This window comes from Monodon monoceros, unplaced genomic scaffold (assembly GCF_005190385.1).
Source record: "Monodon monoceros isolate NGI ecotype Baffin Bay Population unplaced genomic scaffold, NGI_Narwhal_1 Super_Scaffold_16, whole genome shotgun sequence".
Lineage (NCBI taxonomy): Eukaryota > Metazoa > Chordata > Mammalia > Artiodactyla > Monodontidae > Monodon > Monodon monoceros.
Window position 1 is genome coordinate 8,724,765 of NW_021703772.1, and position 17,184 is coordinate 8,741,948.

A 17,184-nucleotide genomic window follows, 5' to 3' on the forward strand; every position below is an offset into this window, starting at 1 on the left:
GTTTAACATTTGGGAGGCAGAACCCAAATCTCAGTAAGGAAAGACCTTCTCTCTTCAACTATTCACAGCAAATACTGAAGGTAACGAAAAAATAATGAGTAAACCACCCTTTATACCAGAGGCTTGCAAACTCACTTGCCCACCTGGACCAGGACCAGGCAATGGAATATTCAGATGAAGAGAAGCAGAGGAGTGGCAGAGGTGGGCGGGAGGGATGCAGGACACTGGAGAGGACAATATGCCCCATCCTTCAATATGCCCCTTCATCCAGCTTTTTTACATGCAATCTCCCAAGTTTCAAATGTTGGCAACAAATACAGAAGATTTTTAAACACAGCAGAGGCTACTGTCTTGTGACTTCTGCCTTAGACAATTTCCTAACTTAAAAAAAGCTCCCGCCCCCCATCAAATAACAAAACTTCAACCAAATTATTACAAAGAAATTAACAGAGAAATAGAAAAATATAGCAGCTTCAAAAATACCAGTCTTGGGGCTTCCCTGGTGGCGCAGTGGTTAAGAATCCGCCTGCCAACGCAGGGGACACAGGTTCGATCACTGGTCTGGGGAGATCCCACATGCCGCGGAGCAACTAAGCCCGGGTGTCACAGCTACTGAGCCTGCGCTCTAGAGCCCACAAGCCACAACTACTGAAGCCCGCGTGCCTAGAGCCCGTGCTCCACAACGAGAAGCCACCGCAATGAGAAGCCCGCGCACTGCAACGAAGAGCAGCCCCCGCTCGTGGCAACTAGAGAAAGCCCATGCGCAGCAACGAAGACCCAATGCAGCCAAAAATAAATAAATAAAACAAATAAATTTATTAAAAAAAATACCAGTCTCCCCACTTTATTTTTTTATTCTTATTTTTTAACGTTTTCATCTTTAATGAAATGACTTTGGAAAAAACATTCATTTCCATGAAACCAATACTACAGTTTTTGGAGTCACAGTAAGATACACAGAATTATATCTGTAATTAATATGAATGCCAACATTTCAAGCAGTAATTTCTGTTATATGGCAAACAAAATCAAGAAAGCAACCGTCAAACAAGAGACCCATAGCTTCAGACAAGTCAAATCCCAGGATAGCGTATGAGGACAGCTGCTGCTTCAGCGAAGGGTTTCTGGCGAAACCAATGATGAGGCTGCCAAAGGCTGTTCCCATAACAGCACCAGAATCAGCCACTCCTACTGCTGTAGCACCTGCACCAATAAAATTGGCTGTAGTGTCAATGTCTCTGCTGATTGCACTGGTCTAAAACTCCCTTTGGATTAACTGAGACACACCATTCTGGGCCCCATTAAGTACTGAAGAGCCCTCTCCAGCCCTAGCCTCTGGTCGAGATAACACTGATGCAGAAATTGGTCTGTATGCAACTCTGGATCCAACTCGGATCAGAGCAGGGTGCAGGCGAGCTTGCGCAGGCGAACATCTTGCACTCTTCAGGGCAGCTAGAGGAATTGGTTGACAGGCAACGTGGGATCCTCTCCTGCTTCCTCTCTTCCCGGGAGGTGGCCGTGGCCGTGGTGGTAGAGGTCCAAGGAATGGGGCTCCCCATTTTAAAACAAAGTCAACAGCAATTCATTTTGTGTAGGAGGAAGTCAGCTGTATCCTTCCTGTCATCCTACCTGCCCTCACACTCATATGGACCAGGCTCCCTATTATAGAGAATAAATTGAGGCATAGAGCAGGGAGGGCCCCTCCTTAGCATCAAAGAGCTCCTCGGCCACAGAAGGTTTCCCATTCCCCATTTGGTCGCCATCACAGCAAGAACTGAAATAACTAATACAAGTTACGTAGCATCTTGCAGAGTGCTGGGCACAACTGCATGTCTGCTGAGTGAATCATGCGTGAATGAATGAATTTAGCTGCTTCCCTTAGACAGTGCTTTCTACTTGGGAAAATCAGGAGCTGTGCTTGCCATTCCAAAGACTGGATTTCTCCAGGGGCAGGTGAGAAAGACAAGGGAGCTAATACAGTGTTCCCTCTCTGAGTGAACAGTCAGATGGTCTTCCCGGCTTTTAAGGGAACATCATTGACCCTGACTGACTCATAAACAGAGAAAAAAGGATTGAGGAACTCGGCACCTCTGGGCTTTGTCTGCTTTGACCTTGGGTTAGGACCTGAGATCAAGAACAAATCGTATGCTCTTGTAATCCATACCCCTAACTTTCCTTCTGTTTGGTGCTGTGGTTAGTCCCTAGCATCTTTATTCTCAAAGAACGTGGCACAGAAAGTTATTGTCAACACGAGGAAGAAACATGGTCCTTTCTTCTCAAGAATGTGCAAAGCTATTTACGCCCTGGGCCTGCAGCACAGGGACCATACTGGCTCTGGCCCTAAAGGCCCCCAGGGTGGCAATGCATCTTTATTCTGCCTTGCTCTGGGAGCCAAAGCCCCAGGAAGCCCAACTCTCTCTGCTCTGGGGGACTCTTCCTAGAATTTGACAGGGAGGAGATTGTCTCATCTACAGTTTCTCAAAGTTGCTGTGATTGGCATTTTGAATGGAACAATTTTGTGCTGCTGGAGATTGCCCTGCACATTGTGAGATACCCACTAAATTCCAGGGGTGTCCCACAGTTGCAGCGACTCTCCCAGCACACCACACATGCACACACACACACACACACAAATTTCCAATACTGCCTGGAGCGGGTAGCCTGGCCCCTGGCTGAGAGCCACTAGGCTGGTAGAGCCCTTACGTGTTTGAGAAACAGAAGACCCAAAGGTTGAGTGACAGGTCCAAGGCTCCCCTCTCAGATCTGATGATTTCTAGTCCAGCTGCTCTTGAAATGATGGATACTCATGCAAACAATCATGGGATGCCACAGCACCGCAGAACCTCAAAGCAGACAGCCAGCTGTCTCAATGGCATAGAGAAACCACGGCACAGAGAGAAAAAATAACCCCACAGTGACCAGAGAGTGAGCAAATGCGAGGGGGGGGGGCAGATTCCCGGAGGATACACTTTCTTAGGTCCTGCTTAGCTTAGTAAGTCCCGCTGCTTGGCTGGTAACAGGTCAATGCAACAGCCCCCTGGAAGGTGGGGCTTTGTAGCATCCCAAGGTCAACATGGAGGCAGGGTAGCTCAGTGAGAGCCAGCCCCCTGTCTGTAGGTTAGAGCCGGGGCAGCCAGGGGTCCAGCCTTCATCTCAAGTCTCCGGCGGGCTCAGCGGGAGTGGAGGCAACTCTATCACAGGCTACTGACCCCTTTCTGGGATCCTCGCAATCTCCATTGGGATATACGACTGTCAGTGCCAGCTCCTCCTCAGGGTCCTGGAAGTTACCTGCAACACAAGAGAAGGAATCACCCAATGAGAAGATAAAGTTTATGAGTGGGTAAGCTGGGAATGAAAGGGAAGGAGTTGGCCCCAGTGACTCTCTACTTTAAAAACACAACAAAATATGTAGCGGAAACCTTTAAAATGTACATACCCTTTGACCCAGCAATTCCACTTCTAGGATTTTATCCTAAGGAAATAATTAGGAATAATTAGTGGAACTGCTCCAGCCATCTTGCTACCAGTATACGGATGAAACAGCACTGAGGACGGCCCAGCAAAGAGAAGGAAAAAACCTGGGTCCTTGAAAGTGTTGCTGGACCCCTAAATCAACCAGCCCTGAAACTGACTCCACCTCTAGACTGTCTTTTAGGTGAGATGATGAATTCCTCGTCTGCTTCTGCTAGTTTGAGTCATGGCTTCTTTACCTATAGCTGAGAGCATCCTAACTGATTCGATATCTGACAAAGGGATTGGCTGAGTAAACTGTGGCTCAGTCACATTATGGGATTCAGGCATTAAAAATGATGTATAGGGCTTCCCTGGTGGAGAAGTGGTTAAGAATCCGCTTACCAATGCAGGGGACATGGGTTTGATCCCTGGTCTGGGAAGGTCCCACATGCCGTGGAGCAACTAAGCCCATGGGCCACAACTGCTGAGTCTGCGCTCTAGAGACCGCAAGCCACAACTACTGAAGCCCACGTGCCGAGAGTCCGTGCTCCGCAACAAGAGAAGCCACCGCAATGAGAAGCCCGTGTACTGCAATGAAGAGTAGGCCCCGCTCGCCACAACTAGAGAAAGCCCGCACACAGCAATGAAGACCCAACGTAGCCAAAAATAAATAAATAAATATGATGTATAAAATTCCATAGGACTAAACACACACACACACACACACAAGTAAAATTCAGGAAATCTGAATAAGGTCTGTGGATTGTTTCAATGTCAACACCCAGTCTGTGATATTATCCTATAGTTTTGCGACATGTACATGGGGGAAAACTGGGCAAGATGTACACAGGATCTCTTAATGGGATTTCTTACAACTGCATGGGAATCTACAATTACCTCAAAAAAAAAAAAGATGAAAGATGTTGACATATACTTATCACTGTGGAATACTGCACAATCACAGTATGTTATTGATAAAGAAAGCAGATTCTAAAACAGTGTATGTAAATGTATGTATGTATAATCTGCTATTTATTATGTATATTATAAATGTTTATGTATAGTCTGCACACGCAATTTGCATTTAATACATTCACTTCTACATGAGACTAAACAATTCGGTATATGCTACAGAGAGAGGTGATCAAAGAGTTACGTAAAGTTGTTTATGGGGACTTCCCTGGTGACACAGTGGTTAAGAATCTGCCTGCCAATGCAGGGGACACAGGTTCGAGCCCGGGTCTGGGATGATCCCACATGCCGCAGAGCAACTAAGCCCCTGAGTCACAGCTACTGAGCCTGTGGTCACAACTACTGAAGCCCACGTGCCCTAGAGCCTGAGCTCTGCAACAAGAAAAGCCACCGCAATGAGAAGCCTGAGCACCGCAATGAAGAGTAGCCCCTGCTCGCCGCTACTAGAGAAAGCCCAAGCACAGCAAAGAAGACCCAATGCAGCCAAAAAAAAAAAGAAAAAAAATGTTTATGATTCCTTTGCTTTTTTTCCCCTTTAGTTTCCAGATACATCCAAAATGATGATGGAGAGGTTGAAGTTAACATTTTTGCAATTAAATATATTAAATACGTGATGCATTTTTCAGATGAGTTATATATATATAGAAGAGAATTTATTAATATTTAAGTAGTACAAGGCAATATAAATAGATAGCTAGACAGAGAGACAGACAGAATGGTCTACCCAAATTATAGTTACCTCTGAGTGGGGGAATTAAATGAACGATTTTTAATATTTGTGTTTCTTCTTTTGTATTTTTTGAGCTTTCAATTGTGTAGACAGAATTCTAAGACAGCCCCCAAGATTCCCATTCCTTGGTGTACTTATCCTGCATAATCCCCTCCTTTGAGTGTGGGTGGGGCCTGTGATTCTGAGGAGGTAGCCATGCCGCGGATTTGGGTATGTGATGAAGGTGATGGGGAGTCACTCCTGTGATTATGTTATGCTATAGGAGGCTGGAGATTCTCCTGCGGATGGAAGGAGCAGCTGCTGTGTAGTGAGTGAGCCTGGGAGAGGAGACAGCTTCAGGGCCTCTTGGAGGTGACAGCGAGCAAGGTGGGGACCTCAGTGCTCCAGCAGGGTGCAGTCCCCCCCTAGGTGGGCTCTGCCTCTGGTCTCTCGCTGCTCCTGCAGTCCAGTCACGTCGCTATACACCCTAATCAGCGCACACCCCTGCTCAGAAGTCGCCAGGGCTCCCTATTCCTGAAAGACTTGGGCCCAGGGCCCTGATGTGGCTCCAACTGTCCTTTTCAGCCTTGGCCCTCACCAGTCTCATTCTGCACCTCACCCCCAGGGCACTGTTTTCTGAGCTTGACATCATGCTGTCAAGCCTTTGTTCATGGTGTTCCCTCTCCAAATCTTCCCATTTCTAAGAAAATCCCCCAACCTCCAGCTCAAAAGTCACTTGTTAAACTCCCTGGATCCTCAGGGGAGACAATGCGTTTGGCTCCAGGTGCCCCATCACCTACGTCTGGCAACTGTCTTCCAGCCCCGCCCACAACCCCTTCCCTAGGCAGAGACTCCTGGGGCGAGAGCCCCGCTGACCCAGTCTGAGTGCCGGCTGCCTGGGGGTCAAGGCACCTCACGTTGCTCATCGCCACGCCCTGCACAAGGCAACGGCTTCGCCGATGGTGGGCCACTCCATCCCTATGGTCCCCTGTGTGCACGTGACCGTAACCCCAAGCCCCCGTCAGGGTCCAGGAAGCCAGGAAGGCGACACACTCACCCTGAGCTGGGTCACTGGGGGAAGTGGCATCTGGGTCCTTCCCTCGGCTCCAGGGACCCCAGGAAAAGCATGCCAGCAGTCCTGGGAGGCCGGGTCTCTCCCACGCTCCTTCTGCTAGAAAGAACACAAGGTCCAAGAGGCAGTGGGGTCAGATGGGGCTTGACACGACTGAGAGACTTTCTGTTCAGCCAACCAAGAGCTTCAACTGTCAACTGCCCTAGTTTTAACTGCCTGATTAAAAAAAAAAGATTCTGATTTGCAAAAGGGGGTAGGTTTTTGAGCTTTAAAAAAAAAAACCAAAAAGAAAGACTGCTTTTATATACCTATTACCTAATTTCATCTTCGCAAAAACTCTATGTAGGTACCATGTTGGAGAAACTACAGTAACAAAAATGATATGAAATTAATTATAATTACATAGCACCAAAGAAAAAACTCAAGAAGCAGTAATTGCCCCCCTACCCCCGGATTTGTAGTTCAAACTATTTTTTAAATTTTATTGAAGTTTAGTTGATTTACGATGTTGTGTTAATTTCGGCTGTACAGCAAAGTCATTCAGTCATACATATATATACTTTTTTCATATTCTTTTCCATTCTGGTTTTTCACAGGAAACTGAATATAGTTCTCTGTGCTATACAGTAGGACCTTGGTGTTTATCCATCCTATATACAGTAGCTTGCATCTGCTAATCCCAAACTCCCAATCCTTCCCTCCCCCACCCCTCCTCCTCCTTGGCAACCATAAGTCTGTTCTCTGTGTCTGAGAGTTTGTTTCTGTTTTGTAGGTATGTTCATTTGTGTCGCATTTAGGATTCCACATATAAGTGATAACATATGGTATTTGTCTTTCTCTTTCTGACTTACTTCACTTAGTATGATAATCTCTAGTTGCATCCACGTTGCTGCAAATGGCATTATTTCATTCTTTTTATGGCTGAGTAATATTCCATTGTGTGTGTGTATATATATATATATATATATATATACACACATACACACACACAATGTGATATATATATATATCACATCTTTATCCATTCATCTATCAATGGACATTTAGGTTTTTTCCATGTCTTGGCTATTGTACATAGTGCTGCTATGAACATAGAGGTGCGTGTATCTTTTCGAATTATAGTTTTGTCTGGGTATACGCCCAGGAGTGGAATTGCTGGATCATAGGGCAACTCTACTTTTATTTTTTTGAGGAACTCCATACTGTTTTCCATCATCGCTGCACCAATTTACATTCCCACCAACAGTATAGAGGGCTCCCTTTTCTCCATACCCTCTTCAACATTTATTATTTGTAGACTTTTTTGCGGGGGGGCCACGCAGCATGTGGGATCTTAGTTCCCCTACCAGGGTTCAAACCCGCGCCCCCTGCATTGGAAGTGCGGCATCTTAACCACTGGACTGCCAGGGAAGTCCCTATTATTTGTAGATTTTTTAATGATGGCCATTCAACTATTCTTGAAATGGCCATCAAACTATTTCTTAATAGAAATAGAATTAATCTTTTTTTGATAATCACACACAAAACAATTATATGTTGATTCGAGTTTCCTTATTATAGTACCACCTCAGTTATCTGGGGATTACTTGAGATCCCTAACCATCTGGAATAAGGTCAACTGGAACAAAGTTTTAAAAAAGGACTCCAGAGAGCCAAGACACAGAAAATCCTTTCTCGTAATTCTTTACTTGGGGCCAATTTACTCTTAATCTGTACCCAATTCTAAAAAGATTGGGTCCTTGTTTTTCAACCAAAATGCATCTGAATTAAGCATAAACTGGGTAAAAGAGCACTACCAAGAGGCAGGCAACCTAAAAGTATAAGAACAGCCATCAGACAGTGAGGAAAGAGACTGGAAAGCTCCGCAAGCACTAGCAAAACCTCAGCAGCATGAATCCATGGCGTAACCCACCGCAAAAGGCTGGAAGAAATTACTGGACAATGAGTTATAATTACACCCGTGACCTTTAGTCATTAATGAAAGGTTTCATGTTCAGTATGTTTTGATAAAAGTACAATCGACTTTAACACAATATATAGAATGATTCCCTTGCAAAATGTTAAAAATTTGAAATGTTAGTGTTTAAAAAGAGGCAAGGATTCTGCATGCCATGCAGGGTGTCAGGAAATGGGAATACAGTGGTGATTAAGCTCACAAGGGAAAGTGACAAAACCACGCAGAAGCAGGTTCGGGTTTCATTTGTGAATTGCAAATGGAGTGGGCGGGTCAGGGAAGGCTTTCTGGAGGAGGAAGTCCAGTCCTGAATGGTGAGATGGGATTGGTCAGGAAAAGGAGGATGGAAGAAAAGGCTTTTCTCTCCGAGGCAACTGCAATGTAAAAAAAGTTTAGGAGCCCAGAGCAAGCTTGGCTCTGAGGAATTAAAAGTTGTTCCCTGGGGGTGGGGGATGGGGGGGTGGGATGAACTGGTAGACTGGGACTGACATGTATACACTAATATGTATAAAATGGATAACTAATAAGAACCTGCTGTATAAAATAATAAATAAAATAAAATTCAAAAAAAAAAAGTTGTTCCCTGGGAATAAGAGATGTCTAAGAGACAAAGGGCTCAGAGAATTTCTAGGCACAGGCTCATTAGGGGACAGAAAATTTTCCCCATGGGGCCAGGTCAGCAAAGGTGCCGGCAGCAACAACCCGAATGACAATCCACCTCAGGACGTTCTCCGTGTCTTTCAGAATGCTGGTCCTTGAGTTTCAAATTTAGCTGGCTTCCTCACAGACTCAACAGAAGAGTTGTGGGAAGGGGAGGGGAAGGTTAGGGCAGGCTCCACAGCTGAGAGGAATGGTCTTCACCTAGGCAGGCCACGCTGGCAGGTAAGTCTGTGACATTTGTGACATCAGAGGTACCAGGTCTCCTTGCAGGAAAAGCCCCACCCCCGACCCCTGTAAGTTTGGCATCACCCAGTTGCTGAGTTAACACACCAATGCCCAGGGAGGCGGAACACAGCCTCTGTCGTCATTAGCTCTTTAGCAAGAAGGTTGGCAGAGGCTGGAAAGCTTGGAGGGCGGCAGGTGCTGGAGAGGAGTGGGGGGAAGGAAGCTAGAAGCTAGAAGCTAAATCACTCCGGCATTTCACAGCTTTTGCCAGATCCAGCTGTACTTAACATCCATATTTTAATCTCAGGGCACTGGAAACCTTCTGTAAAACCCTGTGTACCCGGATGGACGAGATTCAGACCCTTTTGCTGATGGCAGCAGTCACTGGGGCTGGTAGAAGACCCGTACTTCCCTCCCCACACTTCAGGAGAGTGGGGAGGGAAGCGAGGGAGACACTGCAGTGGGTAGCCAAGAAGGACTGGTAAACTCTAGGCCCTCAGTCCCTCACATCCTTTCTCCCCTCACCTCCAAGTCCCCAGCATTTATTCCTTGCCTTCTTTTGACCCCGCGGCGTTTCACCGTCGCGTCTCTAGCGCATCCCTAGCTGTGCGCATCCCTAGCTGTGCGCGTCCTAGAAGCTCCTGGCACCGGATATCCCCCTAGTCCCAATTTTGTCCTCCTCCCACCTTGAAACTGGTGCATCCCAAGGCTTTCCCGTCTCCTCCTCCCCTCCCCCCCCAATCCCAGATCTTTGCCCAGCTCAGTCCAGCCCTCTTTCCACCAACCTCCCCTGCCTTCTGCTTGCCCCCTCGGCTTTCCTAAGCACTCAGAATCCCATGCACTCAGGATCCACCCGGGACAGACTCGGCCCGTTGCCCAGGGCCCGCTCCGCCCTACCTGGGAGGCCTAGTGCTAGGCACCTCCTCTCTCCTGGCCTCAGTTTACCTCGGTGTACCATGAGGGGGGCGCTGGCCAAAAAAGCTGGCCTTCCCCCAGCCGCCGCCCGCCCACGCCGTCCGGGACCTAGAGCCCACTCACCTGGTCGCAAGCGCCCGGCGGCTTGCAGGGCCCTGCAGGCGGCCGCCTGAACAGTCAAGTTGGAAGCCGGGTGGCCGGGGCAGTAGGCGGCCGCCTGCACCGGGCCTCCAGCCTGGCGGCCGAACACCGTGCGCAGCAGCGCCTCCAGTAGCCGCAGCTCCGGAGCCACCACGTCCACGGGCTCCGCCTCGGCCACCAGCACCCCGACCAACGCCGCGCCGGGCCGCCGCCGGCTGCGCACGTCCCGCAGCATCTCCCGCAGGTGGCGCCGCGGCTCCCGGGCTGCCAGCGATGACGCGCGGCAAAGCACGAAGACCAGCGGTGAGCGGATGGCGCGCGCCCGGGTCGCGGGCACCTTCTGCGCCCCCGGCGCCCCGGGCCCCGCGCCTTCGGCCGCCTCGCCGCTCGGCTTGCCCGCGGCTTGCTGGGGCGGGAACACCGCCCGGGCGAAGTCCCACAGCAGCGCGCGGCTCTGCTCGCGCTCCCACAGTTCGCCCACCAGCAACACCTGCCCGCAGCCGCCCGCCGCCTCCACCAGCGCCTGGAAGGGCGGCTCAGCCGGGCGCGCGGGCCGAGCAGCCAGCGCCTCCAGCTCGCGCTCCATGCTCGCCGCCTCCCGCCTTCTGCGGCCGCTGCTGCCCTGCCTGGCCAGCTGCCTGCCTCTCGAGGGGGCAGCGGCGGCGGCGGCGGCGGCGGCGGAGACGGCGTCGGCAGCGGCGGCCGGGAGGACACGCCCCCGAGGGCTGCGCCCCGCCCGGCCCCCGGCCCGCGGGCCGGGATCGCCCAGCTCCAGCCGGCTGCTGGGCCGGAGCGGAGGCTCTCCCCCAGGCCTCTAATGGTGGCGCCTCCCGCAGTCCCTGCGGCAGACGTGGGGAAACTGAGCCGTTCATCCATCCATCCACCCATCCATCCATCCATCCATCCAACATTTATTGAACACCTACTAGGTGTACAGGACCCGAAGGTAGAGGAAGACAGAAAATTATCATGTGAGCAAATGGACCTTCACAAGCTAGATTGGTCTGAGGCCTGGAGCAGATAGATTTCTGAGTTCTCATGGTTCGGGGACAGGAAGTTTTGGAGGCCGGGCTGCCGGTGACTGCTGCTTTGAAGTGAAGTTGGCGGGTGGGGCAGGGCACCAGACAAGGGGGTAGTGAGGTGAGAAAAGAAGGGAAGCAGGGGTCTCTTCTGTTACTTCTGTCCTTGACTCACCTTTTGGGTCTTCAGCATTTAGAAAACTAATTGAGGGCTCATTGTTTCAACAAGTCCTCGTGACCTGCAGGGCATTGTCCTCCGCACTGGGAAGTGGAGGCAGATCGTGTTGCTCCCTGTGGAACAGAAAGTCTAGGGGGGCAGATGTGGGGCATGGATGGTGTTCTGATCTATGTTTGCAGGAGGGGGACAAGAGGATGTCAGTAGGCCAGGTCAGAAGCAGGAATGCATTTCCTTTCATTCTAAGGGTCTAAGTCAGCTTCGTCCGATAGAACATTTGGTGGTGATGGAAGTGTTTTATATTATCTGCACTGTCCAATGCAGTAGCCACTAGCTGTATGTGGCTATTATGGAGCACTCGAAATCTGGCTAGTGCAAGATTTAGATTTTATTTCGTTTCAATTAAGTGTAAATAACCACTTGAAGTGAGTGGCTAGGGCATTGGGCAGCGCTGGTCAACGCTCTTTACCTCTCCTCTATTACTCGGTATAAACCAAAGGCCCCTTTGGGTCAATAACTTGTTAATACTCAGCTCTCTCCTTCACTGTATAACCCACAATCTGCTCTTGTAATTACTCTGTTTCCTGCCCCCTGTAATTATGTTGAAACATCTCCTCCTGGAGAGTTTGTATGTCCATTCAATAAAGCAAACCTTTTCTGAGCACCTCCTGTGTGCAAGCAGTGGGGATTCAAACATATCCAAGCAGCTCTGCCCTAAGTCTGATCATCCTACAGTGGTATAGCCAATGTTGGGGGGAAGGACCCCATATCTTTGTTGTGGGCTTTGTTGTGCCTCTCTATACCATCTCTGCCCATGATGGATATCCAGGGGCTTGGGTGGGAAAAACACAAGATACGGAGCAAGAAGCCCTGGGCTGGAGTCAGGTTGGGTTCCAGCACCAGCTCAGTGATTCAGTCAACCAATCTGTATTTATGGAACATCTCTACCATGCACTGTGCTGGTGCTGGGAAGACAGCTGTGAACAGGCCAGGTTCCTACCTTTGTGGAGCTGACGGTCTAGTGGAGGCTGGGAGAGAAAGACGAGAAACAAGTAAATTCATAAATAACGGCTTCAGACAGTGATCGGTGCAATGAAAAAAATAATGCAGGGCTGACACTACGGTAATGTGCTTGAGATGCTGGCCCATTCCCGTGAATACAATCCTGAAGATGCCACGGAAGCAAGAAGGAGGTTGAAGAGGACTGAGAAACAAACCTAAAAACTATGAGACATGCCCTCCCCCACCCTACCTTCCTGGAGGCCGCAGGTGGTTGTGTTGTGGTGTGTGGGAGAGAAACAGAAGTCCTTTCCAGATGATCCTAATCTTCTAAAATTAAAACAATATGTGTGTGTGTGTCTGTGTCCAGAAGAATATATTCAAAAAGCAGTCATACTCATCTCTGGACAGTAAGAATGACAGGTAATTTTTATTTTGTCCTTTTTGCTTATCTGTATTTTCTAACTATATAAAATAAATGGGATACCTTTGTTATAAGAAAACAGTGAAAGCTATTAGTTTAATCAGATTTCTGGAAAGTATAAGCCAGTACAGATTTAATCAATAAATGAATTAAGATTCATTTCAGCTGCTAATGACACAGACTACAAATAACAGTGGCATAAACACAATGAAAGTTTATTTTTCTCTCTTGTAGAAGTTTGGAGGTGGACAGTTTATGGCTGATGTAGTAGCTCTGTTTTACTAGGTCTTTGAAGACTCAGTTTGCATTCCAGATCACTATTCCCCCATCTCTTCTTCATGATTCAAACTCGCAGCTAAAGCTCCAGTCATTACCTCTGTGTTCCAGGCAGCTGGATAGCAGAGGGCTGAGGAAGGAACAAAATTCAATCGACTTCAGATTTCTTTAATAGTAAAACTGGATTTAAGAAGATAGGGACTGTCCTGGCGGTGCAATGGTTAAGACCCTGCACTTCCGCTGCAGGGGGCACAGGTTCTATCCCTGGCTGGGGAGCTAGGATTCTACATGCTGTGTGGTGCAGCCAAAAAAAAAAAAAAAAAAGATAGTTGAATAATATTTTTAAAGTATCAAAGAGAAAGAACTTTGAAGCTAGATTTTGCTAAATTATCAGGCATATACAGGAGATAACGCCTTTATCACATACAGCCCCTCTTTGAAAGCACCGTTAGAGGAAACATTCCAACAAGAAGAGAAATAGATACAGGCGTGCTCAACAATAGGGAGTAAGAGGGATTAAATCACTTGTTTAAATTATTCTTGTCTAAGTAAACGGTGCAGTGTGGTGCCTGCAAAGCACAGCTTGGGTGGGCATAAGCTGGGAGGGCGGCAGAGTGGCTGGGAGCCCTACCAGGTAAGTGGAAAAGGGATTGGCCCCATTTGGTTACCTTTCTGAGGAAGAGAGGAAAACTTATCAGCTGATTAGAGAGGAACTCTCAGAGGTGCTGGTGTTTTTGTTTTGTGTTGTTTTGGCCACACTGCACGGCATGGGGGATCGAACCCGTGCCCTCTGCATTGGAAGTGCAGAGCCTTAACCACTGGACCACGAGGGAAGTCCCTGTGCTGGTGTTTTTGTACTTTCTCGTGAGGCTTGTCTAAAACCAACACGCTCTGCCTCTCCAGCTATTTATTCTCTGGCTCTAAATTTCCAGGTAACAATACCAAACTTTCCAGTGGTGGGTTGGAGGATAGATCAGACAGGGGGTGGGGCATTAAACAAAGGTCAGAGTCCAGGGCTAGTGAAGTTTATCTTTACCTGTATTATTTACATGGCAAATTAACACGAAATTACAAAGACCTTAGGAAAAAGGCAGGATGCCAAGGATATTTCTTCCCCCCCTCTGTCCAAGCCCTAAAAATCATAAAACAACCAGGCTTTTTCTTGTTTCTCTGGTTTATCAATGGAGATGTAAAGTGAAACTGGGATTTCTGAAACAGTTTGCTTCTTCATGTTCACTCAAGCAGAACTTGGGAGGAAGAGTGACAGAAAAGTGCTGATTTGGAAAACAAGGAGTAGTCTTGGTTGAGTTGCTGGTGCTTTCTTTCGCCTCTCTTCTCCCTCTCTTTCATCCTATTCTCCTTTTCTTCCTTCCCCTCCCCTCCCTTCCTTCCGCTCCCCCTTTCCCGTGTCCCCACCGTTTCTTTTTCTCCCTTATCATCACTCTTCCTTCCCTCTTTCTTTCCTCTCTTTTGTCCTTCCACACTCTCTTTTCTCCCCAGGACAATTGTTTTGGGAGCTGTGAGGAAGGTGGGACCTGGGGAGACTTTATGGGCTCCCTGGTGAGACAGATAGAGGAAAAAAGATCTTAAATGTGAGGAAGACCATGGAGGGAAAGGAAATTGGGGGAGCCCCTGGACCACAGAGGAATGAGGTTGGGGTGGGAGGAGGCATGGGAGTACATTCAAAGCCTGGGTCCAACGAGGAACTGTGGGCCCCATGGTGGAGCAGCCCCCTCTGACAGGGACAGGGTAAAGGGACAAATTAGGTGATTAAATAGTTAATCCCACTAGGGGATTGTAAGTAAACAAAAAGTATGGGAGACCCCTGGAAGTTAATGATCACTCAAGAAAGAAGGTTTGCTTAACCACAAAACCAAGCAGGCCTGCTTAGCAAAAAAGCTGTGCAACAGAAGCGTGAGACATGCCCCAAAACAATAAAACAATGGTGGCATGAGACCCACATCCTGCCCAGTGAGCTCAGTAAGTTAATGATCCCTAGGACATGTTCTCTGCACACATAAAAACACAATAATTTATGGAAAGGTGACATTTCAAAGTGAAAGACCCTCATTGTACTGAGACCTGAAACAGTTTTTTCATAGTGCCACGACAGTCCTGGCTTGACCATGTAGGGACAAGAGAACTCCCCTGCCCAACCTGGAGAAGGAGTTGATGATGGAAGTGTGATGTCTACTCAAGAATGAGGAAGAGGGGGGTCTTTTCCCCCTCCCCACTTTTCCTTTGATTATAAAACTGTAGCCCACTAAGTTCTTAGGGTGGCACCCTCTCACCCTCACAAGCATCCTATTGTAATAAGTCATTTCTTATCTGTTACTTTGCCTCTCACTGAATTCTTTCTGTGCTGAGACATAAAGGACCAGAGCTCCTTGGAGCCCCGCAAAGTACCACCTAGCCGTTTCACCTCTGTGTCCTGGCTGCTGCATGACAAGACAGGGCACCAGTGTGCTAGGACTTCATTTCCTCATTGTTGGGGAAGAAAAGGATTCCTTTCCTCCATTCTGGGTTCTTTGGCTGGTTCAGTAATTAAATCGACAGACAACAAATTAATAGGAGAAAAACAAATTTAATTATGTGCATACCGGAGCCCCACAAAGACAGGAGATGCAAAGGCAGTTGGGCGATGGAGGCTTACATGCCATCCTGGGCTGAGGAAAGGGTTAGGGGCCTGGGGCTCCAGAGGGGAGGAGGGCCATTCACAGGAAGATGAGAAGAGCAGGTGGTTGGCAACCAGATGTTTGCCCCGCCATGCAGGTAAGTCTTTCAGATTAGAAAAAAAGTTATCTCTGGTAATAGCTGTCTTTTTGGTACAGGCTTCCTTTTTAAAATCTTTTAGGCAGTTACGGGAGAGGAAGGACTTCCCTGGCAGTCCACTGGTTAAGACTCCATGCTCCCAAAGCAGGAGGCATTGGTTCAGTCCGTGGTTGGGGAACTAAGATCCTGCATGCCGCACAGTGTGGCCAAAAAAAAAAAGAGGAGAGGTTAAAAGCTTCCCCTAAGTCTGCTGGGTCTTCATTGCCTTCACCTCAAAATAATCCACACGCCAAAGTGGCACATTTTGGGGTGGCATATTCCGCTTCCCTTCATCGAATACCTGGCCAGGACTGGTTCCCATAAGGGCACTGGGAGTGCAGATCTGTGTGACAGCTGGTGTCCTTCTGGGGGTTAAGCATCTCAGTTTTCCCTGAACTCTAGGGGTCTAATGAAGGTTTGTTAAGAAGCCTGGGAGGGGATGCTGAGCCAGAGACCCTGGCTTAAGCCCCTACAGTACCCCTGCTGGGCCCACGATGGTTCGCTGGTGTCAGGAGGAGGAGTGGGCAGCCCCCCAGGGCACACCTGCACTGGCTGAGTGAGGGGCAGCGGCAGGGAGGTAATCCTCCATCAGTAGACACCTGTACTCAGGCCGCCCTTCAGCCATCCTATTCCATCCCTCCTCTACCCATCCACTGAGGGGCACATGGTTGAAGACCCGGGAGCAACAACTGAAAGGACATCTGTGTGAAGCGCGGGCACCAGCCAGCTCTGCTTGGCATCCAGGAGCGGCAGACAAGCTCACCTGAGCAGGGTCTGCACGTCTGCATCCTTAGCCCAGCACAATGTGGGCAGAATGTGGCCTCAACCTGCAACCTCAAAGAGGGCGTCTGCACCTGCTGCCATGCCCATGGCCATGGGCTCAAGGTGACTTTGTGAGGCTCTGTCAACATCTGAGAGTCTGGTAGGGCAGAGAAGAAACAACAGCTGACCTGTGCTATAAGGACGGGGTGATCTTGAAGCCACTCAACTTGGTCCTCCTTTAAAATCTGTCTGGCCAGATGAAGTTAGAGCTTGAGCTTGAGTCTCCCCAGATCCAGCCTTACGGTAGAATGGTGCTGGCCAAGAGTGGCCAGGAAGTGGCCAGGGACTCTGAGAATGGAATGGGACCGTACCTCCCCTAGGATATCGTGAATGTACCAACCTCAACCAACCAGGCACCCTTTACCTGCCAGGCCCCTCGAGGTCAGAGTGGATGAAAGGTCAGTAATCACAGGAGGCATCCTTATTCCTCAGCCAAGGCTCAGAGTGAGCACCCTTTACAGACTGTCAAATACAATGCCAGCTGTGTCCGTGGGGCTGGACCTGAGGGCCAGTGCTCACCATGGACTCCCCGCTCCTGTACCTATACGTCTCATTCT

General features: G+C 48.8%; 1 protein-coding gene and 1 pseudogene across 1 annotated transcript; both read right to left on the minus strand.

Moving 5' to 3' along the window:
- Positions 1-1,011: 1,011 nt before the first annotated feature.
- Positions 1,012-1,582, minus strand: LOC114897004 (annotated as a pseudogene).
- On the minus strand, positions 1,580-10,989 carry CUNH2orf72 (chromosome unknown C2orf72 homolog). Its single transcript, XM_029224536.1, is given in 4 exon segments — positions 1,580-3,288; positions 6,192-6,305; positions 10,084-10,747; positions 10,750-10,989. Coding segments are annotated over 4 exon segments (1,158 nt in total). The 3' UTR covers positions 1,580-3,148.
- Positions 10,990-17,184: the final 6,195 nt, after the last annotated feature.